The 27,684-nt window shown below is 40.1% G+C and overlaps 1 protein-coding gene across 2 annotated transcripts; it reads left to right on the top strand.

The window, feature by feature from the left end:
• The first annotated feature begins 300 nt into the window (after positions 1-300).
• PLRG1 (pleiotropic regulator 1) lies at positions 301-27,684 on the top strand. 2 transcript variants are annotated; one of them, XM_048847437.2, is made up of 15 exons: positions 301-421; positions 2,845-2,951; positions 4,052-4,194; positions 5,327-5,380; positions 7,204-7,297; positions 10,818-10,908; positions 11,160-11,261; positions 16,535-16,627; positions 17,478-17,627; positions 17,717-17,818; positions 18,631-18,733; positions 19,753-19,861; positions 21,671-21,810; positions 26,097-26,290; positions 27,483-27,684. In XM_048847437.2, exons 1-15 carry the CDS (start codon positions 413-415, stop codon positions 27,540-27,542), a joined length of 1,551 nt encoding a protein of 516 aa, XP_048703394.1. In that variant the 5' UTR covers positions 301-412; the 3' UTR covers positions 27,543-27,684. The 2 variants fall into 2 exon arrangements, with proteins under 2 accessions (XP_048703394.1, XP_048703396.1); XM_048847439.2 differs by lacking the exon at positions 301-421 and adding an exon at positions 471-601.

The following is a 27,684-nucleotide window of genomic DNA, read 5'->3' as shown; positions in this document are numbered from 1 at the left end:
GCCAGGCTCACCTGAACTCAGGGGCCCTACACCACGCCCCCTCGCTGCGTGTGTAGTTTGCTGTGGGCTAGAGACATTCATCCATTCGCAGCGCCCAATGCCCCTTGCCGTGTCCAGCGCTCTAGGCGCAGCAGCGTCAGAAACGGATCCTGACACCTTCCACCCCCCGCTCTGGGCACCACGCGGGGAGTGGAAGGACTCGAACCCGTAGCTCCCCAAGCAGCGCGATCCGCCCCCGTCCCTTCTGCGGCCGCGCGCCCCGTCCCCTCAGCGCTGCCGGGTCTCGATCGATGGCGCATGCGTCTTTGTCAGCACGTCAGTTCCGGGGCAGTCGGGCAGGCGCCGGAAGTGTCTCCATAGCGGACCGGGCAGGCGGTGCGCGGCCACTCGCTTGCTGCGGGCAGCGGGCACCATGGTGGAGGTGAGAGAGCGGTCTCGGCCCGCCCCTGTGGGTGGGGCTGTCGGGCCCTCGAAACCCCAGCGCCCAGGGTGAGGGGCTTGCCGCTGCCGACGCGAGGAGCGCCCGGCCCGGAGAAGCGGGCGGGGGATTCCGGCCTCCCACTGCCCCTGAAGCTGCGATTAGCCCCCTCCCCCGTTTCCGGTATGCCCCGTGGTGGGGTTTGTTCCGCCCGGCGCGGGGATGAGCTGAGCCGCAGGCCGAGGCGTGGGGGCGAGGCTGGGACCCCGCATCCCCCGTGGGACCGAACCCGCCCGCCGCCAGCCTCGCGCAGCAGTGGCGGTGAACCGGGCTCTGGGGCAGCTGCCGGTCGCCCTTGTGGTGCGTACAGTAACGAGGGAGGGGACCAGTGTGTTGGGTCCCGGTCGGGGGGGTTGCCCCTCGCCCCAGGGTACCGTCTGCACGAAGCGAAGGCGCCTCGGAGGCCGCTGGTCGCTGGCAAGTTACAGCAGAAAACGTTCCCGTTTTGAACCCTTCGGGGAAGGTGTCGCCGCCCTGCTCCTTGGCAGCAATGCGAGCACCCCTGTGCTGCCCTGTCAGCTTTAAAACCGACAACGAGTCTGCCGGTCTCTCTGGTCATTGGTCTCCGTTGACATTATCAATGGGTTTGACAAGTGGTTAAGATTATGCTGTGGCGTTTATATAGAGGTCTTGCAGGTGAAACTGGACAGAAAGCCACTCACTTCACATAGGTCACATCATCAGATAATAAGTATTAGCTGCCATAGATCTCAAAGTACTTTACAAAAGCAAGTATCATCATCAAACATAGGAATTGCAGTACCGGATCAGACCAGCAGATTATCTGGTTAATCCATGTTGTAGAGTTATATTTAGGCTTGGCAGAATTAGATTTTTGTTCCATCATTTTGACAGATAATATCCATTTTTTATTTGTATTTCATTCCTATTTTTATCCATATACATTTTCACAGTTCCAGGAAATTGTGGGTGGAGAGTCGGACAATAATTATTTAATGACCGTAGATGTTGATTCAAAAAGTTAAAGCTTGATAATAGTTAAAACACACATTGTCAACATCACATGTCAAAATATAGGAAGTAATATCCTTAAATCACACTCTAATAAATTCACAAGCAGCATTTTTATTTTGCCTATCTATGACTTTTTTTTTGTCAGTATATTGTGCTTCTAAACTAAACAGTCCTAGACTTTGCAGTCTATACATGCTTTTAATCTGTTCTGTCCATCCATCTCTGGGCTCCTACTTCTATATTTTTTGAGGTTAGGTGACAAGAACTGAGCCCTTTATTCAAGGTGAAGAGTACTGTCAGTCCCCATTTTACAAGTGGGGCACATGAGAAAGATTGTAATTTGTCCCAAGCTAAACATCGGATCAGCGAGTGAACTAGGAATAGAACTATAGTTTCCTGACTCTCGGTCCATGTTCCTCTCATTGGACTATAGTTACTCCAGTATCTATTATAATTCTTGTTTCTGTTTTTAGTTTGGTTTCAGTTCCCATAGTAAAAGAAACTAATATATGCTTTAGTTGCCGTTATTTTCATAGCACTTATAAAGGACACATTTCTTAAGTGTTGATGAAAGAGAGATATAGTGTAGATGGTACTAAGCACGTCACTCAGACATTCCTAATGTTTTTGAATCTTGATCTCTGTCTGCGAATCATGGCCCTCTTCCTAGGTCTTCGGGAAAGATAAAATGCTAATACAGTTGTGGTAGAAAAACTAACATTTGATATTAGAATTACCATTAAAGTTTTGTTAATCTGTTTATGAGTTCTTGTTCACAGCTCAATAATGTTCTAGACCTTTTCTTTTAAAAAAGAAAACACTTTGATTAATTAAATGAAAACAAGTGCTACTGATTTTGAGCCCAGAATAACACCTCTGTACAGTTTTCTGATCAGAGGCATACACAAAGGTGACATAATGTACATGGCACTTTATAAATCTTTTTTTTTCTTTTGCTTGTTTATTTAGGCAATAAAATAAAATTTATAGGGAGTTCTGCTCTGTGACTCACTTGCTTTTTGGCTGCTTATAAAAATGGAGCTGGCAAGCATGAGTGAAAAGCTTTTTTGTTTGTCTTCATTAAATTCACCTATGTGCCTATAGTTGGAAACGCAGAATGTTGATCAGAGTTTTGGCTAGCTATTTTTGATCATCACAGTATCCCATGAAAGGGAGAAGTAGTTAATTATTGATTTAAATTTGGAGATGAAACTCTCTCTCACCAAATTATATTTTTTAGCACTCAAGCACAACTGTGTACTTTAGCAAACTAAACAGAGTCCATTTCTTACATACAGAAGGCAAGAATCACTACTGCAATTTTCATTGCCATTTTCAGGTTTTTAATTAAATTCTTGCCACATGTATAATTAAATGTATCTTCTCTGCAGGAAGTGCAGAAACACTCTGTGCACACATTAGTGTTCAGATCCTTGAAGAGAACCCATGATATGTTTGTGGCTGATAATGCAAAGCCTATACCATTAGATGATGTAAGGTAAGAACAACCATCATAAAATAATTGGTATGTCTAAAAACGTTAATGTGAGGCAGGCATTCCTTTGCAACTGTTTCTAGCGCTGGCTGAAACTCAGGATTTCCAGTTCACTTCAAATTTGGTTTCATTTAAAAATTTTTGAATTTGGTCCAATTCTGATTTAATTATAAACTGAAAATTCCCCTAAAAAATTAGTTTTGGAAACACCTACACATGGTGTTTCTAAAACAAAATATGAATCTGGGGAGAGGCAGCTGCTGTCTGAAATTGACATTTAGTAGTGCTGAAACTGACAAAAATATCATTTTCAGTCAGCAGCTGCTGGGTCTGTAGTTCTGGGGCTGCTCACCATGAAGAGTGCCCTTGGACCAGTGACCTCAGGGCTTCCAGACTCCTAGCCAGCTAGCCTGAGAGTCTGGAAGCCCTGGGATTCCTGGTCCCAGGGAAGTCTTCATGGTGGGGCTCCCCAGATCCATGAAGTGTGGAAGCCAGTACCAGGACCTCCAGGTTCCCAGCTCCATAGCAAGCTGAGGCTCCCAGAGCTTACAGGTTCCCTGCTGTGAAGCCAGGAGCCTATGTTCTGAGAGCCATCCTGGCTAGGTCTGGAGCTTACAGGGCTGTCTGGCTCTCAGCTCTGTGACAAGGACTTAGACAGCCTTGCCATGGTGGGGCTGCCATGGAGTTGTGGACCCTGGAAGCCTGGGATCGCCAGCTCTGGGGCAGCCTGCATGGCGTAACTGCCATGGAGCTTCAGACTGTGGAAGCTCAGGGACCCCAGCAACTGCCAGATGAGCTGGTGGGGAACCAGGCAGATTTCTGTAAGAACCCTTTTCTGCAAAAGGTAGTTGAATCTGGTTCACTTCTGTAAGACATTTCAGGCTTGGCAAAATAGTTCCATTGAAAAATTTCTGACTAGCTCTAATTGTCATCCAAGTCTGATAGTGTACATTCAGACTCTTGGGCAAAACTGCTATCTGGTGATAACGAAAGGAAAATATTAGCATAGCTAATATTTAAAAATATTTTAAAAATAAACATTTTTAAATTAATAATATATTAGAAGATCAAGATTTAATATATTTTGTTGTTTTCTTAAACAGCCACAAATTAAAGATGTCAATCAAGCTTCGCACAGATTATGCTTCTGTGCTGCACATGCCTATTCTGAAGGAAAATTTTAGAGAGAAGGATTCTCCGAATACAGGGGATCTCTATGGACATAAACAGTATCCTGCAAATCAAGGTTAGTGTGCCATTACTAGTTAACCAAAATTAATTTCAAGATCGCTATGATATAACCTGAGGGAAATATTTGTAAGGAAAACCTCTATTTTTCATTGTCTTGTATTCTACTGGCGTATGTTCATACAACATAAACTGTTTGGAACAGGGAAGGTGTTTATCTGTTTGTGATACAATGTTATGCAAATAATAAGATTCAAAAACATAATGGGTATTTCGTGTAGGTGGCAAAGAGAAAACAAGACTTTGTGTTCTTCTAGTTTGCCACCAATGGTGGTGGTAAAGAATGTGTGATAAGAGTGATATAGAACTTTTTCAACTGCCTTTAGATATGTAGGTATCGAAAATATCCTATATTTAAGTATGAATTACTCATTGAAGGAGGAATCCCTTTTCCCTTTCTGTTAAAAACTCTTCTAGTGGCACATGAAATGTTCCTTAAGATTTTTTAACTTCTGGTTGATCCCTTCTACTGTGATATGTTGCTCTTTTCTCAAGAGTACCTCACATCTTCATACTGTAGTTGAGATTTTCTTTTCAAAAGATCTTGCTTGAAAACCTTCTGAGAGAGTGACAGGTAGTGAGAGAGGCTGGCATGGTGAGGACTCTCTTAAGAAGAGAAGGAAAAAAAACATTGTATTTGCCTTCCTTTTTTTCGTTCTCCAATCTCATATAAATTTCATTGTCTTAGCTTAATAACCTGATTAGCTCTTCTCTAAAATTCTCATACATTCCAGGTGGAACATTCATTTGTTGGGTAACAGAATCTTTTTTCTTGCTGGTTGAGCTTCTCTAATGCATCCTTATCTGTATGAAATATACTTTTTAGATTTTTTGTGAGGGACTAATGTTCCTAAAGTGAAGTCATTGTTGGTAATAAGCGGTAACATCAGCATTTCAAAGAATGGTGTTTTTCTGATCAATATCAGATATCTTACTTACACAGTGGAGAGTAAAAGAAACAAAGGAAAATAGGGAGCACTCAGGTACTGCAGTGTTATAACTTAGATGCAACTGCCATTTTTGCTGGTTGCTGACATGCTACGATTTTTGTAATTGATAATTTATTTTAGTGCAATAATTAAGAAAATTACAATAAAAAGCAATAATTAAGAAAATATTCTGTTATTTAGGACAAGAACTTGAATATTTGATAACAGGTACACATCCATATCCACCTGGTCCTGGTGAGTAAAATTTTATATAAAAATATCTACTTTTCACACACAAATGATATAAAATCTATTTAAAAATTCAGGAAATTCACAGTTTGTGCTGATGATCTAGACTGGATAGGTTTAGCTTCAACTGTGAATTTTATTGATAAATTTTAATAAGGATGTTCTCATTTGGGTGTTAATGAAACTCTTCTGACTGGCTATATTAGAAGAAAGTTATGGAGAACATTGGTGAGGCCTCATCTGGAGTACTGTGTCCAGTTTTGGGCCCCACACTACAAGAAGGATGTGGAAAAATTGGAGAGAGTCCAGCGAAGGGCAATAAAGATGATTAGGGGTCTAGAACACATGACTTATGAGGAGAGGCTGAGGGAACTGGGATTGTTTAGCCTGCAGAAGAGAAGAATGAGGGGGGATTTGATAGCTGCTTTCAACTACCTGAGAGGTGGTTCCAGAGAGGATGGTTCTAGACTATTCTCAGTGGTGGAAGAGGACAGGACAAGGAGTAATGGTCTCAAGTTGCAGTGGGGGAGGTTTAGGTTGGATATTAGGAAAAACTTTTTCACTAGGAGGGTGGTGAAACACTGGAATGCATTGCCTAGGGAGGTGGTGGAATCTTCTTCCTTAGAAGTTTTTAAGGTCAGGCTTGACAAAGCCCTGGCTGGGATGATTTAATTGGGGATTGGTCCTGCTTTTGAGCAGGGGTTTGGACTAGATGACCTCCTGAGGTCCCTTCCAACCCTGATAATCTATGATTCTATGAAAAATAGATAGGCAGTAGCTATAAAATATTTTCTACTTTGCGTATCTACAGGATGCCTCAACTACATTGACTTTAGTGGGAGTTTTGTTTGAATCAGGTCTGTGGTATCATACCCCATATATTTTTACAGTTTAAATGGAATGTTTCAGAAAGTGGGCCATCTTTACTGTTCATAGAATTGGAAAAGTATAGTTTCATTATCAAAGTATATGCAGTAGGAGACATTGAAACTGTCATTTGGAAGTAGGAAAAATTAATTTAATCTGAATGCTAGTGTTCAATACTTAAAACATTGGTTAAGAGAGGTGGAACAAATTCTCTAACCTTGTGCAAAAGCACAGTAAAAGCATTTTGAACAGGTATGTCTTAAGGGAAGGGGACAGAATCTCACTCCCAACCCCTAATATTGCAATTTATGGAGGGCTGAAGGTTTTATAGTTCCTACACTACCCCTACAGTCTCAGCCAGTGAGTTTAGAAAGTTATGGGTTTTCTTGCTGTCTCTTCTGTAATTTACTCCAAAACAGACTCCACCCATGCTGGGTTCTCTGTTCCACAATGTCTAGGGGAAGGGGTTTGCACACTGTCTCTATGTAGGCATTTCTTGTCTCTTGTAATAGAGCCGTACCACTGCCAGTCAAGCCCTGAATGTGCCCCTGTACAGTGTTGAGTCACCATGCAAAGGATTTGGACCAAAATGAACAATAACCTTATTTTATTTAGCTTTGCAATATTCTTATCTGTCAGCTGTGTCAATGAATGACAAAGATTTCTTTGTTACCAAAATATTCAGTTATATGTAACAGTGGAGATACAAAAATGCTAATGACAGGTTTCAGAGTAACAGCCGTGTTAGTCTGTATTCGCAAAAAGAAAAGGAGTACTTGTGGCACCCTAGAGACTAACCAATTTATTTGAGCATGAGCTTTTGTGAGCTACAGCTCACTAGCTCACGAAAGCTTATGCTCAAATAAATTGGTTAGTCTCTAAGGTGCCACAAGTACTCCTTAAAAATGCTAATGGATCTCTGACCAGATTTATTTGTGCTTTTTGTAACTTTCTTTTATGAGGTGTGGCTCTGACAGCAGACACTAAGATCCAGAGAATGCCCAGTGAATCAGCTGCTCAGTCCTTAGCTGTGGCACTTCCTCCTTCTCAGTCCAGGTACTGCTAAATTATTTTCTTAAACATTTTTTTAATAACCTGTAACCAAGGTAAAAAACATAACCTGGATTTAATGAAGAAAGAATCTTTCTTCAGACAAGAACACCCCCAAATGATCCACTTTTCTTTTTAAATCAATAAATAAAAATACTAACATTAGCTTGGAAATTACAAATTAAGATTACATTTTGCAGTTAAATACTAAATCACTAGAGAATATTCTCATGCAAAAATTAATGTCACCCAAGCAATCTTAATTTTGCTCCAGTAGTGTCACACATAGCAATCAGATTATAGTATGCTTAGCCTTCCACTAAACAGGTTTTTTAAGATTAAGAATTTATTTTTTTGTGGTGGTTAGATTAATTTGTTTGGATGGAAGAGTAGTGTTATCACAGAATCCGGAAGTAGAACTATTAGGAAGAATGTGGGTGACTATAACTGCATTTGCATATATTTTGTTTTTTCTTAAGCAGAACCTTTACTTGGAATGGCCAGGCTTTTCAATGCTTGTGGGTTTTTTGAGAAAAGTATTGTGTTCTCAAGATGATGATGATGATTATGGTGGTTGGGAAGACACTAAAGTGGAAGGCAGTCTTTTGGTCTTAACTCTGAGCTAATTTTTTTTTTTTGCTTGCAGTAACTGATTACATATCTTTTTCTGCAACCTATAAGTTTTAATCCAGCCCCATAAGCAGTGTTGTTCTTTTAATATACAAAAAAATTCTACTGTGCTGTTTTGCAATCATCACAGTTCCTACTCACATGGTTCTATGTCTGATTTGTAATTTCTCTCTCTTTTGGCCCCAGTTCCAGTGCAGATTCACAGTCATTTATATATTCTCTGTTCTGTACATCTCTAATCATAATATTTGTTGAGTGTGAATAATAATCTTCTTTCCAGTTTTATTGTTTGTTGTTCACACAGTAACTCATAATAACATAGGATACCCTACTTCAAGCAAAATAGTTTTATTTTTCATTGCTGGTATCTATTAACTTTTCATGGAACTTAATTGTTCATAAGAACAACTTCTTTCTTGATATGCTATACAGAAATCCTTGATAACTTTCGATCTACCTTCCGGCAATCAAAACATGTGATAGTCAGACATGGGCTTCACATTTAGTATATCTTTAAAGGGATACTTTCCACTTAAAATCACACCTTCCTGAAGTTATTTTAATTTTTTTTTTACCTATTCTTGGTAAAAGTTAAATGCTGAAGGCTGGAATGTTGTTGCCATGGTAACGCTATCCAGGGGTTGCTTGGCTGTTACAAGTGCTTAGTGCAGTGCTCCCCAACCTGGGGTGCGCACCCAGGGGAGTGCAGAGGAACATTCCGGGGGAGAGCACAGTGGGGCTGGCTCCAGCCCCAGTAGGGGACAGGGAGGGAGCATCATGCTTCCAGTCCCACTCTGTCCCCTGCTCTGTCTGCAGTCCAGCTCTGCCCTCCTTCCTCCTTCACTCCCAGACCAGCTCCACCTCTGTCCCCGACTCCCCTATCCCCAGTTCTTCCCCCAGCTCTGCCTTCAGCCCAAGCTCAGCTGCTGAGGAAGCCTGGCTGTCCAGTAATGGAGGGGGAGCATGGACCAATTCTGTTAATGGTAAAGGGGGGCCACGACTGGAAAAGTTTGTGCGCCACTGGCTAAATGCTTCCATTTGAGGAGTTCTGATGTTATTAGCACCAGCAGAGAATGCAGCCTGCTAATTCAGCAAACCTTGATGTTACTCATAATACAGACAACAAGCTCAGTTCAGTAATGAAGGTGCTTGGTCAATTTATTGTTGATGAAGCACTGTCCTAGCACCCCATAGAAGCTACAGGTACACTAACAAATGTATGTCTGTGAAATGGACCGGCTCAGACAGCAGTTGGAGTGTCCACTGTCCCCTAAGCTGGACAAAGGTGCCCCTCCTATGGCTTCTCCTTTTGTTCATTGATACAAACAAGTTATGTATTACACTCCCAACATGGTTAGTTACCACCCTTATCCTTGTACGTGCTAGTTTGAGTAAAACATCCTTTTCCATTAGCCTGTCAACCCATCCTTATCTTACGAGCAATCGGTGTGTTCCTGTACCATCTCTTAAGAATGTGTTTATGTAGTTATTTGAAAACTCTGGGTGTTCTTGTACCATTCTCTCCAGTCAGGAATGCGCTTACTTGGTTAGCCAATATCTAGTGTGTTATTTTGCCAAGGCCAGACCTATTGTAGTTCACAGCATTTGGTTCACACTGTTAGTTATGCCTAGAGCTCCAGCAAGGCTTACAAAAGTAATACCTGAGATTAATACAACAGGAGGGGTGTGTGGAATTTCCCTGTTAATTCAGTCTGTTTACTTTCTTATGTTTCACAGCACTATGTATATCACCAGGTTCTGCTGTTAGTTTGTAGTTTTTTCCCCACACAGTACCAGAGAAAGAAACACGTTTAAAAAAAGGGGGGGGGTAGTTTTAAATTCTACACTGGCCTTATGAGTCTTCCTGACAATTTTTTTGCTTTTCCATCACATTTCCCTTTAAAAAAAACTTTTTTAAAAAAATGTAGTAGATTCCAAGTGATCATTTACCTTAATTTCATTACTGACCCTGAATAAGAAAAGCTGGTGGCTGCACTATGTACTTTAGCACCAGATATCTAGAGCTGGGGAAATTATTTGGATCTCTTGTTCTCTGGAATGGAATGAAATCTCTGAAGCTGGAACTTAGGAGGAAATGGCTAATGTTTATTACAGTAGTGCCTCCTGGTGTCAGATTACTCTGTCAGCATTGGTATTGGGGGGGAAACAGTGCTTGCCTTGTGCACAATAATGTTTGGGGCCTCTTTTTATACAACTTCCACTCGTGCCCCTGTGCTTTAAAAACCCCTTATGCTGTGGTCGTTCCTCTTTCATCACCAGTTTGTAAGAATCCACATTGTAATTCTCTCAGCTGGCTTCAGACCAGATGTTAGATTTATGGAGAGCCCAAGCTGAGCAGAGATCTGCAAAGAAAAGAAAATTCTTCAATAAAAATATTTTGAATGCTTTACAGATTTTAATCTAACTTTTGAGTAAGGCATATTAGAATAGAATAGAATTCTAGGACTGGAAGGGACCTCGAGAGGTTATCTAGTCCAGTCCCCTGCACTCAAGGCAGGACTAAGTATTATCTAGACCATCCGTGACAGGTGTTAATCCAACCTGCTCTTAAAAATCCCCTACACAACCTCCCTAGGCAATTTATTCCAGTGCTTAATGACCCTGACAGTTAAAAAGTTTTTCCTAATGTCCAACCTAAACCGCCCTTGCTGCAATTTAAGCCCATTGCTTCTTGTCCTATCCACAGCAGTTAACATTTTTCTCCCTCCTCTTTGTAACAACCTTTTATGTACTTGAAAACTGTTATCATGTCCCCTCTCAGTCTTCTCTTCTCCAGATTTAACAAACCCAATTTTTTCCCTAAGTTTCCCTAAGTTTTCCCTCACTATTTTAAAGTGCTTCCTATTCATAGTTCAGAACTTCTTTCTCTATCCAGGTTAGAGGGAAATCGTACTGCTGCTGGTGTGGGTGATATTTACAGACATGCCGGGATTCCGGAGCGTGCACAGCCTCCTGGTTTGTCCATGGTGAGATTCTTATAATACATAACTCTTCTAATATTGATGATGTAATCTTTTACTAAATGGGGTTCAGATTCTGTAATTAGCTTCATGTAGCAGTCCTATGCAGTCATCTTGATGGAAAGAGGCTGACCAAAATGTGAAGCCTTGAGAGGAAGGTGCATCCTCAAGGCTTTGAAAGGGGTGCAAGAAACTCCAGAGTTGAGTGGAGAGTGTTTGTCATAGAACATAATCGTAACCTTCTGTTCAATTTATAGGCTCTGATGGAAGCAGGTGGGAACAAAAATTCTGCGTTGATTGCAAAGAAAGCTCCAACAATGCCCAAACCTCAATGGCATCCACCATGGAAACTGTACAGAGTAAGTTGGAAACATGCAACAAAATAAAAAGGAGTATTACATTTTCTATAGATATACTCAAGCCCATATTTTAAAATTTTACTTATCTTACCCCAAAAAGGAATTAAACAGACAGTCAATTTAAAAATCAAGCCTCTGTCTGAAATGTGAGTGTACCTCCAGCCTATTAGAGGTATCACCTGAAAAGAGAAATTAGAATAAACTATTTTAGAGTTTTTTCCCATTTTGTTTACTTCACAGGTTTGGCAGCATATTGTTTATAAACATTCATTTTCCCCTCTTGTTTGTGTGGGTCTTTCACTTTAACAGTGAGTGAAAAGAAAAGAGAGAGAGAGAAACTTAGAGTGACTCCTGGACAGATGTAATACCTGTGTGACCGGATTCCCAGGGAAGCCAGCCGAGGTCACTCAATTAGGGTGAACTGCAAAGAATGGGGCAGACAACCCCATAGCTGGTGGCTATTTTAATACTTAGGTTTACCAAGTCAGCACTAAACAGCTTCTGTTATACCTTACTGGTCACTTAGAAGTCCAAACCACAGTTCCCTTAAAGTAACACAGCCTCAGGCCTCCACCTGGTTACCTAAGTCAAATACGATTAAGATTAATGAAAATCTTATTCACCGTATAAAAGAAAAGGTTCTACCAATCCCAAAGGATTGGACACATTACTTCCCAGATTAATGAATATTCCAGATCTTACCCAAATACATACTTATAGCCAGTTCTTCTTAACTAAACTAAAATTTATTAGAAAAGAGAGAGAGTATAGGTTAAAAGATCAATGTACATACAGACATGAGTTCAATTCTTGAGGTTCAGATACATAGCAGAGATGGTGAGCTTTGTAGTTGCAAAGAGTTCTTTTAGAATTTAGTCCATAGGTTATAGTCCAATGTCCAGTATCATATTCAAGGTGTTTCCAGCTGAACTGGGACCTCAATATTGCGACTCAAACTTCCCCTGATGAAGTTTAAGCAGATCTTAGTTAAAAGGGATTGGGACCCAAGGATCTTTTATACAATTTCAAGTCTTCTTTGACACCTTTGGGAACAATAGGTAATTAGGGCAACTTTGAAGTAGTTCATCTCATTAGACTGACTTCACACTTGGTAAGGCAACTCGCATCTTTTCATGTATTTATACCTGCTCCTGTATTTTCCACTCCATGCATCTGATGAAGTGGGTTCTAGCCCACAAAAGCTTTTGCCCAGATAAATTTCTTAATCTCTAAGGTGCCACGAGGTCTCCTTCTTGTTTTTGCTGGTACAGACTAACACGGCTACCACTCTGAAACCTGTCACGGATACTTAGATATACAAATTAACATAAGGCAATTGCCTGTTCCTCCACCATTCACAGGTGATTTGCTATACATTTCAAAGAGAGATGAATACAGTGATATCCCTTGTTTACAATTCATTTAGAAGCTAGGATGTTCTTTTGATATCTGAATTATCAGAATACAGCATAGACAGGGACTGTTGATTACATTGTTGACCTTTACCCACATATATGTAAATACACAAAAACACAAACATTATCTCCCCATATATTTTTAAGGCTTGAATTTGAGTAAGTTATCCTGTAGGATGTTTAATGCTTTCTGGTCATGTCACAACCTGAAACTACTTTTAACTAATTTTTTAAAATTGACTATATTTCCAGTAGGCAACCCTGCAATTGCTGCTCTAACAGTCTTAACAGATCATAATGAAATAAAAACATTAATATAATTTTTAAATACAAACACTTTTGGAGAATTTTTCAGTAAATCTGACCAGTTTTACCTAACGTGAATACTGTCTAAACACTGTTGAATTATCACTTCATTTAGAACTGCTTGACCTATATGTGCTTGAGCTCAGTCTAAATGTTGCATTAATGTTAATTGTTGCCTTAATTTTATTCTCTCAGATGATACCAATTAGTATTTCTCAGTTATCACCAAGGTATCTGAATACCTTGTGAAATGAGTATATGGAAAAATAAGCATGAAGGGGAAAAATTCTAAAGGTATATGGTAGAAAAAACAAACTGAAAACAATGAAATACTCCCTTTAGATAAACACATTACTTAAAGGAAAAGTTTACATACTATGAAACTCAAGTAGCTTCCGTGCTCAGAGAAATGGTCTGGTTACTGAAGGAAGATCAGACTTAATTGTGAGAGACTGGAAAATCTCACTAATGCTAAGTTACCAGAGGAGTATCTTATCTTGTTAGCACAGTTCAGCTAGTGTATAGTGCCTTTTTATGTACACTTGACATTTTGTAAATATTTACTGAAGATTTATTATCCATGAACCTATGGTTAATGTAAAGAGAAGTCTTTTTGAAAAACAGTTGAGCACAAAGGAATGTGTAAGAGTATGATGTAAGATTATAGCTCTGCAGCAATTTAATTATAAAAATTAAGAGGCACATTTTATTTTTGGTGCAACAGAGTCAAAAAAGGAAACAAGTGAATAGTGGCTGGGACAGTTTAATAAGGAAACCAGGACTTTAGAGAGAATAATTGTATATAACTGAAGGTGACATGGTGGAAGGCTGAGTACCGTAGTCTGCCTGCAGCTCCTGATCAGTCATGGCCCAGCACTAGCTCCAAAAGGGAGCAAGGCTGGTTCACCAGATGCATTGAACCCATGTGTACAGGGGAGCCTTGATTGGGTTCAGTTTCTTTTAGCACTCTGGCCCTGATTCTCCACTACGCTGGAGCTGCTCTCTGATATAGTGGAGAGTGATAGCCACAGAAAATAGAATGTGGCTTTCAGATCCAGCGCTGCCCAGAAAATAGAGCAACAGGACGATGAGGTTTAGTGAAGCTCTGCTTTACCATACTTCCTCTCATGCCTATTCACAGAATGCCTCCGACATGCCCACAGTCTCCCCTTATGCTGGGTGGGGGATGTGGGGAGTGGTTAGTTTAGGAGGCAGCAGCGCTACCTCCACCAGCGCTCCACTGGTGGAAAGTTTTTCCTATGCAAGAGGAATTGGCCACTGGTGGTCTCCAGCTGTTTTAAGGCCACTTTGAACCAGCAGGCCTTAGGACTTGATCACTGGTCTCTGGTCCACTATCTGTTATATAATATGTGCTCTATAGCTATGTATGTATTTCTTGCAGATGTTACTATCACATAATTCAATGAAGAATGTATTCTTTAGAAGACGTGGCCTAAAGCTATGGTTATGGAAATACAAATAAAGATAGCCTTTCAGTTATTTTTTTCCTTCATGTTCACGTAGCCTATAATTTTACTGGATTTTTTTAAAAACTGATTTTTAATGCTTCTGTAAGGTCCTTGATGGATTACCCTGGAAACTGAAGTTCTTGCTATTTACCCTTGCCCAGGTGCTACCTGTTCTGTAATGTCATTTTCTCTCACCCCACAACTGAAAGAGCCAACTTTAGGGAGGGCATATCACAGTCTATTCGCTATGCCCTCCTGCTAGCTGTCTTAGGGATTAGCTCCACCAGTGGGTGCGCCCTCTTCCGGTGGTACGTCTCCTGCGATCGGCTCCACTTTCAGACCGACGTCACTCCACGAACCGCAGCATCATCTTCGTGAGTCGGCCCTCCAGCCTTGGGTAGTATTGGTGATTGGGGATGGGTATCACTGTCCATAGTCCACCACTTCCCCAGTGGCTAATGGGGTGAACCCAGGCCCTCTCACTACTGCAGGTCCCAACTCAGGGACACTGTAGATAGCAGTCTCGTGTGGCACTTCTTTACCTTCTTTCTGTCCTGCTACAATTCCCTGCGTCACTTCCCTACAGCCTTGACACCTTCTTAGTACTCACCTTGTGGCCTTCAGCTGTCCAGTCTCAGCAGCCAGCCAGGAGCTCCTTGCTCCCCTGGTTCCTGCCAGCAGTACTCCAGCTCTCTCAGCCTGCTAGAGACACAGTCCTCACTCCTGACTCTGTCCCTGCAGCTCCTTTTATGTAAGCCCACTGGGCCCTGATTGACTGCTCCTTGCAGCCTCTCTCCCATTGGCTTTTTCCCTTGCAGCCTCCCCAGGCTGCTTGGAGGACTCACCTCCACTTCTCCTCTCTAGGACAGGGTATGATTAATCCCTTCCACATCTGCGTGGGGTAGACACCCCATCACACACCCTCCCTCTCAAGCCTGAAGCCCTCAGGGTGAGGTATGGATACACCCAGCCCTGTAGCTACCTAACTTGTGACTGCAGATCATCCCTCGCTTTTTCTATTTCCCTCAACTGGAGGCGCACATTTTCCTGTTCCTCCATAACATACTTGAGCCATTCGCTTTGGAACACTAAGTCTCCTTCTGCTGTTTGCAAGGCCTGCTGATCAGCTGCCAGTTTGTCCTGAAGCTCCTTTATTTACCCTGCAGGGTCCTTCAATGCCCCCTTCATTCAGGGTCGGTGTCCCCGCAATAGCCTGCTGTGCCACTGTGTACTCCAGCTCTCTCTGCCTTCTAGGGACACAGTCACCTCTTCTTGAGCTCCACCTACCCACTGACTGACTCTGTCCCTGCAGATCCTTTTATGTGAGCCCGTTGAACCCCGATTAACTACTCCTTGCAGCCTCTCTCCCATTGGCTGTTTCCCTTGTAGCCTCTCTAGGCCCCTTAGAGGACTCACTTCCACTGTAGGGCAGGGCACAATTAATCCCTTCTACACCTGTGTGGGGTGGACACACCCCATCACAAATGGGATGGTAGTTCATTCTCGGTATCAACTCATTAATTGGTGCATCAACCCAACAAGGTTGCTGGTTAATTCCAGTGGTGATGGATTGTATTTTTTTTATGTGGACACACCTATCTGGGGAGAACTGGACTGAAATTGCCAGATTTACTTCCCTGCTATAATGGTCAGTCAGCTGATGACATCTTTCTGTAAATGTTGTTGAATGAGTACTGGTAGTTCATGTAAACTGTATGGGAATATAGAAGAGAGGCAGCCAAGACATGGTCCTTGCCTGAGGAATCTAAATGGTAATCTACAATAATTTCTGACCTGATATGGATTTGAATCAATGGTGAAGGTTTCTCTCCCACTACAAATCCCCAGTTTCTCATATTTTGACACTTAAGTGTCCATTCTTCTTCTTCTGAAAATGTTGCTTCTATTTCAGTCAATATTTAACTTTATTTTCCAAATCTAATTTTAGATCTCTGATTTTATTGTGAAGCCTTATAATTCTTGGGCTAATATTGATGGAAATTCAGAAGTAGAGTTAACAACAACTATGTCAACAGATGTACCTTCATTTTGATTCAGGAGGCTTTTATTATTATTTCTAAAGGTTATCAGTGGTCACCTGGGCTGGGTGAGATGTATTGCAGTTGAACCAGGAAATCAGTGGTTTGTTACTGGCTCTGCTGACAGAACTATAAAGGTAAGGAATGGAAGGAAGGATTGGCGAATTATGGTTCCAGTTTAACTTTACTTTCTCACTCGCTTCTTAAATGTTTTCAGCTGTTGGAAATGGTTTCTTGATTGTCATGCACAGAACAGTCAGCTCTAAAACACATTTTCTTTCACTATCCCGCCACTCATCTTCTTCTGGAGGATTACTTTCTGTGTGAGATCTGATTCATCGAACATTCCAAAATCAGGATTAGCATTAATATTGAAACCTCTAGATGACTGATACTCAGAGCTCAGTGATTCAGGAGCCAAATTCACGATCAACATTAACCAAAAGAGCCACTATATGTGAATTCATCGTTTCATTTACGAGATAGATATAGAGATAGGAAAAAGGTGTATATAAATTATTTATAATTATTCTCCGCAAAATACTGACCAAATATTTTATCAACTACAATTGGTTAATAACAGTAAAAGTATCCTTATTGGTTGGTTAAGTGTTCATGTCACGTTCCCTGTCAGTATCCGACCAGGTCAGGAAGCCAACAATCCAACCAGTGGACCAAATTCAATGATGAATCTTGGTCATGTTCCAGCTGAGGCATGTTGCACATATACTAAGAAGAAGAATTAAATCACAGTGTTTTAATAACTTGTGCTGCAAAGAGCCATAGGAGACTCATTCAAGAGCCACTTGTGGCTCATGAGCTTTAGTCTGAGTATCACTGTTCTAGACCCGATGATGCTAATGAGATAAGGCTATATGCTAATTTAGTTCTTAAACCTTAATTATGCATGATAGATTTGCCTAGGGTATAACTATATAATGCTTTGATATCTGGTTAACTTACAAATATTTGTATCTATCAATACAGATCTGGGACCTTGCTAGTGGCAAATTAAAATTGTCTTTGACGGGGCACATTAGTACTGTACGAGGGGTGATAGTAAGTGGAAGAAGTCCGTACCTCTTCTCTTGTGGAGAAGATAAACAGGTGAAGTGCTGGGATCTTGAATATAATAAGGTAAGTTTAGACTTCTTTGGTCAAGGCACAATGAATGAAAGATTGTCCTTTTAAATATCCAGTTAACTAAAGTCTATTTATCCATCTAGGTTATAAGGCATTACCATGGTCATCTAAGTGCAGTTTATGGTTTGGACTTGCACCCGACAATAGACGTGCTGGTAACATGTAGCAGAGATTCAACTGCACGAGTACGTAAAACAGTGAGATTTAACTTTGTTACATGTCCACTTTTATAATTTAAAAAACCTGTAAGCATACAAAAATTAATACATAAGTAGGAAAGTTGAATTATCTACATGAACTCCTTTACCAAAAATGCCATACCTTTTGTACCTTCACTTATTGCATTAAGTCCCTGCCCTGGTCAGACAGAAACCTGAGTGAAAACCACAAGTTGAAGGTCAACACACTTGGGCTCTGACAGACCAATGAATGAGCAAAAATTCCAGTATTGAGAGCTCTCCACCAAGAGCACTCTGCCTCCAATTTCCAGGCATTTAAATCTAGGAACTTCTAACTCTTGAGCTCCTCTGCTAATTTCAAGTCCTACAATGGCTCATGGAAAGAGGGATTGTTTTGGTAATCAGGATCCAAATCATGTTGGTCTTTATAGATTAAAATTGAAGCCTTGAGTTGTGCTCAACAGTGTATAGAGGGCTAGTGGATTCTTATATATTACTTACAGCTGAGTCCACTAATATATATTATTTAGACAGTTAAGAACCTTTAGTCTTTAAAGTTTTTTGGCCTGAGAGAGTAGTACAGCTTTATGGTGACTGGCTTTAAATAAAGTTGTCCTGATTCCTTAGAATACATTGAATGGCAGCTTTTCCATGTTTTTTTCAACAGCTTGCATAGTTCTGGGATGAATTTATAAGTCAAAAGTATGGTAGTTTCATTTTTCAGGATTGTGGTATGTAAGCCATGCAATAAATGATAGGACCTAAAAAATGATGAACATATGTTTTCTTGACTAATTGAATTTACTGTGCTCTCATAGATTTGGGATGTGAGGACAAAAGCCAGTGTGCATACATTAGCGGGACACACAAATGCAGTGGCAACAGTGAAGTGCCAAGCTGCGGAACCACAGATTATTACCGGTATGGTATATGTTGTTTCCCAAATTGAATTACTCAAAACCAGCTAACTGTGCATATAACTCCTCTATATAAGCACACATTCATATCACTGTTACCTTCATTGATTAATCCCAATTAATCACATTTGGTTTTCCAATTTGCTGTGTCTTGTATTAAATTAGTTGGTAAGCTGTTGGAGGCAAACAAGGACCATATATTGTGATGTTTGTGCCGGGCTCTGGTCTCTTAGGAGCTAATGTAATACAAAAAAACCCTGCAACATTAATGCAAAAATATGGTTTTGTGTTTAAGTACAAGTCAGGTGATGCAGAAGTAAAGGTTCTGATAGTAACACTGCACATATAAAGTATTTCCAATTACTAGTTCGCCTGTTAGTAATGTGCCTAATTATAGGTAGTATGTATTATTCAATGAAAACTTCACTTTCTGCATTTCTGGACTCTTCTTGTGCTTTAAATATTCTTACTTTTTTTTTTTTCATTTAATATGTAAAATGATGTTTGGGTGGTTCTTTTCATGTCCATGAAATCACGCAAGGGGAAGAGTCAATGTAAGTTTAAATAATACAGTGTATTAATACAGTGTAAATAAGAGGAAATACAAAAAAATTAAAGGGAAGAATTTCAGATTGTACAGTTAAGTGTAAAAATGAGGCGTCAACCCCAGTATACCAAAAGCCATATATGGTCAAAATCCAACTTAGTTGCATGATGACAACTTGCATTTCTTTCTAGTTTCAAACTAGATCAGATAATCTTCATTCCTTCTCTTAAATATTTATAATGTTGCTGTTGACTGTTAAAAGCCAATATGTTTTACTTCAGAGGTGGCTGTACATCAGTACTTATTAAAGATCACTGTATCTAGTTGGTATGTTTGTCAAGCCCTTTTAGGATGAAACGTCTTGTTTTAATTTATTAGCAACTCCTGTATATCAGAATTGGTTGTCCAAACAAAAGTTGGTAGTGTTTATAGTATATACTGGTTTTGTCTTTTTTTTTTTTTTTTTTAAATCACAGGAAGCCATGATACCACAATACGACTGTGGGACTTAGTGGCAGGAAAAACTCGTGTCACTTTGACAAATCACAAGAAATCTGTAAGAGCAGTTGTATTGCATCCAAGACAGTAAGTTTTCCTCGTTCCTTTAGCCCTTCACAGTTTGTAATATGTGACAGGAGAAGCAAGCTAACATTAGATATGTTGTAGAACATTAGTTTTATATGTACTACCCAGTCTAGCAAATAAAGAGTTCAAAAATATATACTCAACAGGAAACCATTGCATTTAAGGTATCTGAGAAGCAGTTATTAACACCGATTCAGCTCCACGGGGGTTAGCATTGCTGTGGAGATCTGTTGTAGATTCTTAAGCACCAGCGTTAGTTGACACTGTACTTCCACCAGTGGCACTAGGACTCCCAATGTTGAAGGAGCTGAATCTTTATTGAAAGAAAAGGGGAAGGTTTTGCAAATTTTCTTTTGTACGCAAGCCCTGAGTTGAGAGTAGTTAATACCATGGTGATGGGCTGTCAGGTTTAGTATCCTGTCTCTGCATTTGCCAGTATCAGATGCTTCTAAGGCAGGTGTAAAAAAAAGCCCTGTAGTAGGTAGTTATGGAATAATCTGTCTAGTAGATAATAATAGATAATCTGCCCATTCCTAATCTCCCTCAGTTAGAAGTGTTTTATGCATTGAAGCATAATTCCAATAAAGATTCCTAGGATACCTACCCTATTAATGATTTAGAAAAGGATGACACATGATTATGATATGGCTGCATCTGATTCCTTTTAATTTCAGTCTCCTCCTTACAAAACTTCAGAATCTGTGTGAAGTGAATTGGTTCCAGTCCAGCTCCGGTACTGAACATTTTAAAGAGCCACCTCTCTTATCATTATTAGGAATCTGAGCAGAGAATCTGAAGACGTGTTGAACACAGACTGAACTACCCTCTCACACCTAGAGAGCTTATATTTGTTTGTTAGAAAACTTTCAGCCCAAGGCCTTGTCAGCTGTGAACCTTTCACAAACTCTAAATTTACTTGATCTGTCCTATCCTTTATCTGGATTAATTGACCGGTAACCCCAGTTCGGTATGACTATTTCTTTTAAAAAGTCAGTGAACTGCTTTGAGGATGCCTGATTAAAAATATTCTAAGATGCTTTTAAACTTTGCTGCCCAGATCAAATATGTGAAGACTCATTTGAGAATGAGGGAACTAAGTTATTTAAGGGTGATTCAGCTATTCATACAAATTAGCTTTTGGAAGTTAACTGTTTCTCTGTAGAGGTGCCTTACACACTGTTGCATAGATTTAGAAGAATGACCATCTTGGCAGTTTTTCTTGGTCTTCAATATTCTCAACAAGGAAATCTGCAAAAGTGCACTTGTCCAGTAATGTGAGAGATCTTTTGAGAATGCTGTGTCTCTTAACTTTTCTGATAGTACTTCTATGCATGAGTATTGCCAGAATAAAAATGCAAGACAGTTTAAATTTGGGATACTGTAAAAGCTAATGTTCATGTGTTCTTATTGAGAATTACTATTTCTCTGAAACTTTTATCTTCATTACACCATTAATGCATACCTGAAAACAAAACAAACAAAAATACCTTTCATGTGGTTGTGTGGTTATGTAATCCAATTAATAAAATGAAAAACGTAGTGAAACATAGCAGAGTTACACAACGAACATTTGCATTATAAGAAAGTAATGTATATAAATGTATGTAAATATAAAAGTTTGTTTTTATAAACTGGCTCTTTTGGAAAAATGGTAATTTAGTGATAAAGTAGTTTTGGAAGTAACAATCAGCATCTGCCATATACAACTGTAGCTTTAGGAGTGATGTGCTACTCTGAAATGAATTATTAATAAAATGATATGATTTAACTATTTTTTAACTCTCCTTTACTGTGCTCATCTTGTTCCAGTTATACTTTTGCATCTGGTTCTCCAGATAACATTAAACAGTGGAAATTCCCAGATGGAAACTTCATTCAAAATCTTTCTGGTCATAATGCTATTATCAACACGTTGGCTGTGAATTCTGATGGAGTGTTGGTATCAGGAGGTAAATTTAAACATCCTGATTTTTTTCTATGTGTATGCGTTTAAGCCTAAATCCTTAGCCAAAGATGCATCTTAAGTAGGTGGGCTAAGTAACCCCTGGAGAGCAAGAAGAGGAGTCCCTGTCCTCTCTCTTACTCACCACTTGCTGCTATGGAGTGGCTGCAGAGTCACCCTGTGGACCCCACTGCACTCTTGAGCCTGACGCATCCATTGCCTTCTTAATATGTTGTCTATAGGTGTGGGTTGGATTGGTCAAATCCATATAGCAGTAGATCTCCCTGGCCTACTTCTGCCTCACTCCTACCCACTCACTGCATGGTAGTGCGCATGAAGTGGAGTTCCGCAAACACAAGGTGCATGTGTCCCTGCGAAGCCCACCAGATCCTAACCCCTCACTTCATATGCAGCAGAAGAGCGTTTGTTCTGTTTCCTGAAAGCGCTTTGCATATCTTTGATATCATGGTGATACTGAAAGCTGGATAGGCAGCATTTGCCCCTTAATGAATACACTAGAATCTACTTGGCTCAGCCTAGTGTATCAAAGTCTGTCTTACTCTGTATGTATGTATATATTTTAAACTGAAGAAAGTAACCACATTGCTGTGTTAACATTTCACTATTTGTTTCTCCATACATTGAACCCATCTACCTTTTTTGAAACTACCTCCCATCAAATTTTACAAATGGTGTATATTATTTAATTGAATGCTGAGTAATTCTTAACTATATCTGTTACTAGTTAATTTATTAGAACATTGATTAGCCCAAGTTGATGACTTTTTTTCAATAGCAAGGTTAATCAAGTGCTGCAGTATAAATAATTTTGATGTAAAGATGTACTGTCAAAACTATATGTTTATGTATTGTGACAAAGTTCCTCCTCTGCCTTGGTAGGTCCTGCGTTTATTGGCAGATTTGCTCGCCTCAGAGGTTCACAGCAGCCCTCAGTTTGACCACTTCCATGGCTCAAATCTGCCATTCACTCAGTTAGCCTCATCACTGGCCAGCGTGGGGAAAAGGAAGATGAACAATCCCCGCAGTCTCTGCTGATCCACCTAGTGGATCGGGGAACAGGCCAGAGACCTTCCCCTCTGGTGGAACCCACAGTCCAGGTCAATTCCCCCAGTATCAAGTAGGGAGTTGGAGGGATGGGGGGAACTCGGGCCCGCCCTCTACTCCGGGTTCCAGCCCAGGGCCCTGTGGATTGCAGCTGTCTACAGTGGCTCCTGTAACAGCTGCTTGACAGCTACAACTCTCTGGGCTACTTCCCCATGGCCTCCTCCCAACACCTTCTTTATTCTCACCACAGGACCTTCCTCCTGTTGTCTGATGATGCTTGTACTTCTCAGTCTTCCAGTAGTGCGCCTCTTACTCCCAGCTCCTTGCATACACACCACAAACTGAAATGAGCTCCTTTTTAAACCCAGGTGCCCTGATTAGCCTGCCTGTCTTAATTGATTCTAGCAGCTTCTTGATCGGCTGCAGGTGTTCTAATCAGCCTGTCTGCCTTAATTGTTTCCAGAAAGTTCCTGATTGTTCTGGAATCTTCCCTGTTACCTTAACCTGGGGCTAATATATCCGCCTTCTATCACTCTCCTGTAGCCATTTGGCCTGACCCTGTCACAGTATATATATATATGTACTCAGTCATGTCTAAGTAATGAGTAAAATAAGTAAAGTAATCAGGGAAGCTCCTAGAGGTCCCAACTGAAATCAGGGCCCCATTCTGCTAGGGTACAGTACAAACATATTGAGAGGGTAGTGTATGACTTTAGACAGCTAGCAGTCTATAGATGAGACAGATGAAGAGTGGGCGAAGGGAAATATTATCTTCTGTTTGCAGACCGAGAACTGATTGTCATTTTGCCCAGGATCACATAGGGAGCCAGAGGCAAAGTAGGAATTAAATTCAGATCTTCAGAGTCCCAGTCCAGTGCCTTAACTACAAGACCAACTTTTTTTACTTTCTTCTTTTTACTTCTGGTAGCATTGAAGAACCAGTACAGCTATGGGAGAGTGAACTGAGATTCTATTCTAGTTTATGCACTACTCAAGGAATTATTATCTAAGTTACAATTGCCGGGGCAAATTCTGCCTTTGGTTTCACTTGGGCAAATCTATTGTACACGTGTAACCAAGGGTAGAATTTGGTTCACAGAATCATACCTGAGCCAGAAAATGCAGCTTTTCCTTCCTTTAATGATGAGTTTGCAGAAAGACTGTTAGTGATAAACATTTTTTTATTTGTAAACGGAGCATGTTTGCTCTGGAAGTCATTGAGAGAAATCACTTTTCAGAGGAGAATCATACTTTATTTAAACACCTAAATGTTAGTTATTGACACATTTAGTGTAGTGTTAAGCATAGGGGGGTCAGTTTATTCTGATTTTAAATACAGGTAAGTGGGCTTTTTTTAAAAAATATAAATTAAATCTGTATTTGTCATCATAAATAATAGTTCATAGCCTTAAGGATTTATGCAAATTGTGTCGGTAAAAGCTTTTAAAAATGGGTTCTTTTTTATTTAATTCTAGATGATTTTGAAGGATAAATTCTGCAAGGGCCTTGTAGGAGCATTTGTACTGGTTTTAGTATGAAACTGGCCTGATCTTATTCTGTAGGCGGCTCCTTTGAAATAGCTGAAGCTTATGGAGAAACTAGTTTCTTTCCACAGATCAAAACTGCTGTTCTAGTCAGAACTATATTTTAAAGACTTCTTTAAAAAACTGGGACCCTACAAAAACCGGTGTTCTTGAAAATCAGCGCACAGTCTGCCACAACTTCAAAGAAACTAACGCTGAAATAAGATACATTAATGTTTAAAGTCTTACCTTAGAAAAGACACTTCCTGAAATGTCTGGATTCCATATCTGGCTGGTATTAGTGCACAAATTAAACTCTGGTTTGACTAGGTGGCACATGTATCATAACTGAAACATTGCTTTGATAATGGGTCTTTCCAAACATGGATCTCAGATCCATGGAACTACCCTTAAACTGACGCTACTGGCAGTGATATTGGCTCTAGTTTAATCTGAAGGCGCTTCTATAAACTTTACATAAGAACATAAGAATGGCTTTACTGGGTCAGACCAAAGGTCCATCTAGCCCAGTATCCTGTCTTTCGACAGTGATCAGTGCCAGGTGTCCCAGAGGGAACGAGCAGAACAGGTAATCATCAAGTGATCCATCCCCTGTCGCTCATTCCCAGCTTCTGTCAAACAGAGGGTAAGGACACCATTCCTGCTCATCCCGTCTAATAGCCATTGATGGATCTATCCTCCATGAATTTATCTAGTTCTTTTTTGAACCCTGTTATGGTCGTGGCCTTCACAACATCCTCTGGCAAGGAGTTCCACAGGTTGACTGCATTGTGTGAAAAAATACTTCCTTTTATTTGTTTTAAACCTGCGGCCTATTAATTTCATTTGGTGACCCCTAGTTCTTGTGTTATGAGACGTAGTAAACAGCACTTCCTTATCTACTTTCTCTACACCAGTCATGATTTTATAGACCTCAATCATATCTCCCCTTAGCCATCTCTTTTCCAAGCTGAAAAGTCCCAATCTTATTAATCTCTCCTCATACTGAAGCCATTCCATGCCCCTAATAATTTTTGTTGCCCTTTTCTGAACCTTTTCCAATTCCAATATGTCTTTTTTGAGATGGGGCGACCAAATCTGTACACAGTATTCAAGTTGCGGGCGTACCATGGATTTATATAGAGGCAATGTGATATTTTCTGTCCTATTATCCATCCCTTTCTTAATTATTCCCCGCATTCTGTTTGCTTTTTTGACTGCCGCTGCACATTGAGTGGATGATTTCAGAGAACTATCCACAGTGACTCCAAGATCTTTCTTGAGTGGTAACTGCTAATTTAGACCTAATTTAAACTTATGCAAGGTCATAAATCCTGTAATGTTTCTAATTAATTCATAATTGAGTATAGAAATACCATCCCATTTGTAATGCCATATGCTACCAAGTGGGGAATTGGAGTTCAAGATTCCGGCATCATTTATCTGTTCCCAGACAGACTAAGGAAAACTTAGATGAACTCCAGAGGGAGCTGCAGCCCTCCCTCTTTGTTGGGAAGGGAACAAGGAAACCAAAAGGAAATGGGGAATCTACTGAGATGCAATAAACTATTCTAATTGAGTGTTTTGGCTAACCAGTTCAAACCTGTGGATTTCCTCATGCCTTAGTCAGAAGTTCAGAGTACTACTCTTCTAGAAAGGGTGACAGAAATGGATTTAATGACATACTGATTTTTCTCTCTTTCAGCTGATAATGGCACTATGCATCTTTGGGACTGGAGAACTGGGTATAATTTCCAGAGAGTACATGCAGCTGTACAGCCTGGTTCTTTGGACAGTGAATCAGGAATATTTGCTTGTGCATTTGACCAGTCAGAAAGCAGATTGCTCACTGCTGAAGCTGATAAAACCATAAAAGTGTACAGAGAAGATGATACTGCGGTATGCTGAAGTGTCTTAATTGCATTTTCCTGAAGTCCACAGTTTCAAGACAAAATTAACAGTCAGGTTTTCTGCAGAGCTATTTTATTCAGGTTAAGGTTGCAATATTTCTATCCAAGAGGAAAATAGTAGCGTGTCTAATAATATGTGGACTGTGGCTAGCTTCTGCACTAGTTAACTACTGTTATACTACTGTTAACTGTAGTATAGCAAGCCTGTCTAAAGGAGGTCCATCTATTCAAATACAGAACTCCCCTTGTGATGCAGTGTGGGGCTATCTTATTCCAAAAAGAGTGTACATTGCAAATTGAGGCCAGTGTAGTGGTGTGCCTGATAGTAATCTTCAAGACAAAGATGCAGTTTAAAAGGAGTATATTACTCTTCTTTATATGATACCCTATAGAATAGTTTATAAGGCAAGCAGACTGGAATCTAGTGTAGACAACTCATTTTCAAAATACTACACTTTGTTAAAAGTGTACATCAAGGAATGGGATCAGTGACTGTATAGTCGCTCTATATAATAAGTGTGTGTAATACATGGAATCTAATCATAGTTTTTGGACTTTCTGGTCTGCTAGGCACTACTATAGTACAAATAATAGATATGAATAGGGTTAGATAATGTTACTTTGCACTTACATGGTGCCCTCCATCTGAGGATTTAAGAGTGCATCACAAATAATGAATTTGCAGCTCAATATCTCTTGGAGGTAGCTGTTTTCCCCACTTGGGAGGAAATGAGGCACAGGGGTTAAAGAACTTGCCCACGGTCACATAGCATATCAGTGGCAGAACTGAGTAGAGCCCAACTCTGGTGACTTCCAGTCCTGTGCCCTGATCACCAGAACATTCTTCTTAACCTGTCATTGACTTCTCATGATCTTGTTTCTCCCACCCAAAATATTCACAAAAACGAGATTCGTCCAGGACTTCCAGTGGTGGGAAAGGGAGGAGGAACAGAGTTAATGAGTATATGAAGCCACTGAGCATTCTTTAGTAAAATTCTAGCTAAAGCAAATACATAAACTGTTCAATATTATAAATATATGAATATAGTGTATCTATGAAATTTATAGTATGTAATGTGTAACCAATCTTTAAACCATAAACTATAATTATAGCTTAGTTTACAGTTAAAAATAATTTTACTACAATTTCAGTCTTTATTTTTGTTACTTTTTTTTTCCAGACTGAAGAAACTCATCCTGTCAGCTGGAAACCAGAAATTATCAAGAGAAAGCGATTTTAATGAGGCAACATCTGCATAGTTATGCTATCATTTTGTTTTGTCTTTCCTGAGAGCATTATGCTCTGTATAGAACTACAGAGCAGGAACTCAGCTAAAGTCATTGCTGTTTCACCTTGTTTTACAATAAATTTTGTTTCTATTA

Source organism: Caretta caretta, chromosome 4 (assembly GCF_965140235.1).
Source record: "Caretta caretta isolate rCarCar2 chromosome 4, rCarCar1.hap1, whole genome shotgun sequence".
NCBI lineage: Eukaryota > Metazoa > Chordata > Testudines > Cheloniidae > Caretta > Caretta caretta.
Note: the sequence above shows the minus strand (reverse complement) of the source record. Positions and strands in the feature narration are given on the sequence as shown.

Coding starts and splice junctions, on each gene's coding strand:
- PLRG1 (XM_048847437.2), top strand. Junction 10,909..11,159: donor AGCCTCCTGGTTTGTCCATG/GTGAGATTCTTA, acceptor TTCAATTTATAG/GCTCTGATGGAAGCAGGTGG. Junction 11,262..16,534: donor CACCATGGAAACTGTACAGA/GTAAGTTGGAAA, acceptor TTATTTCTAAAG/GTTATCAGTGGTCACCTGGG.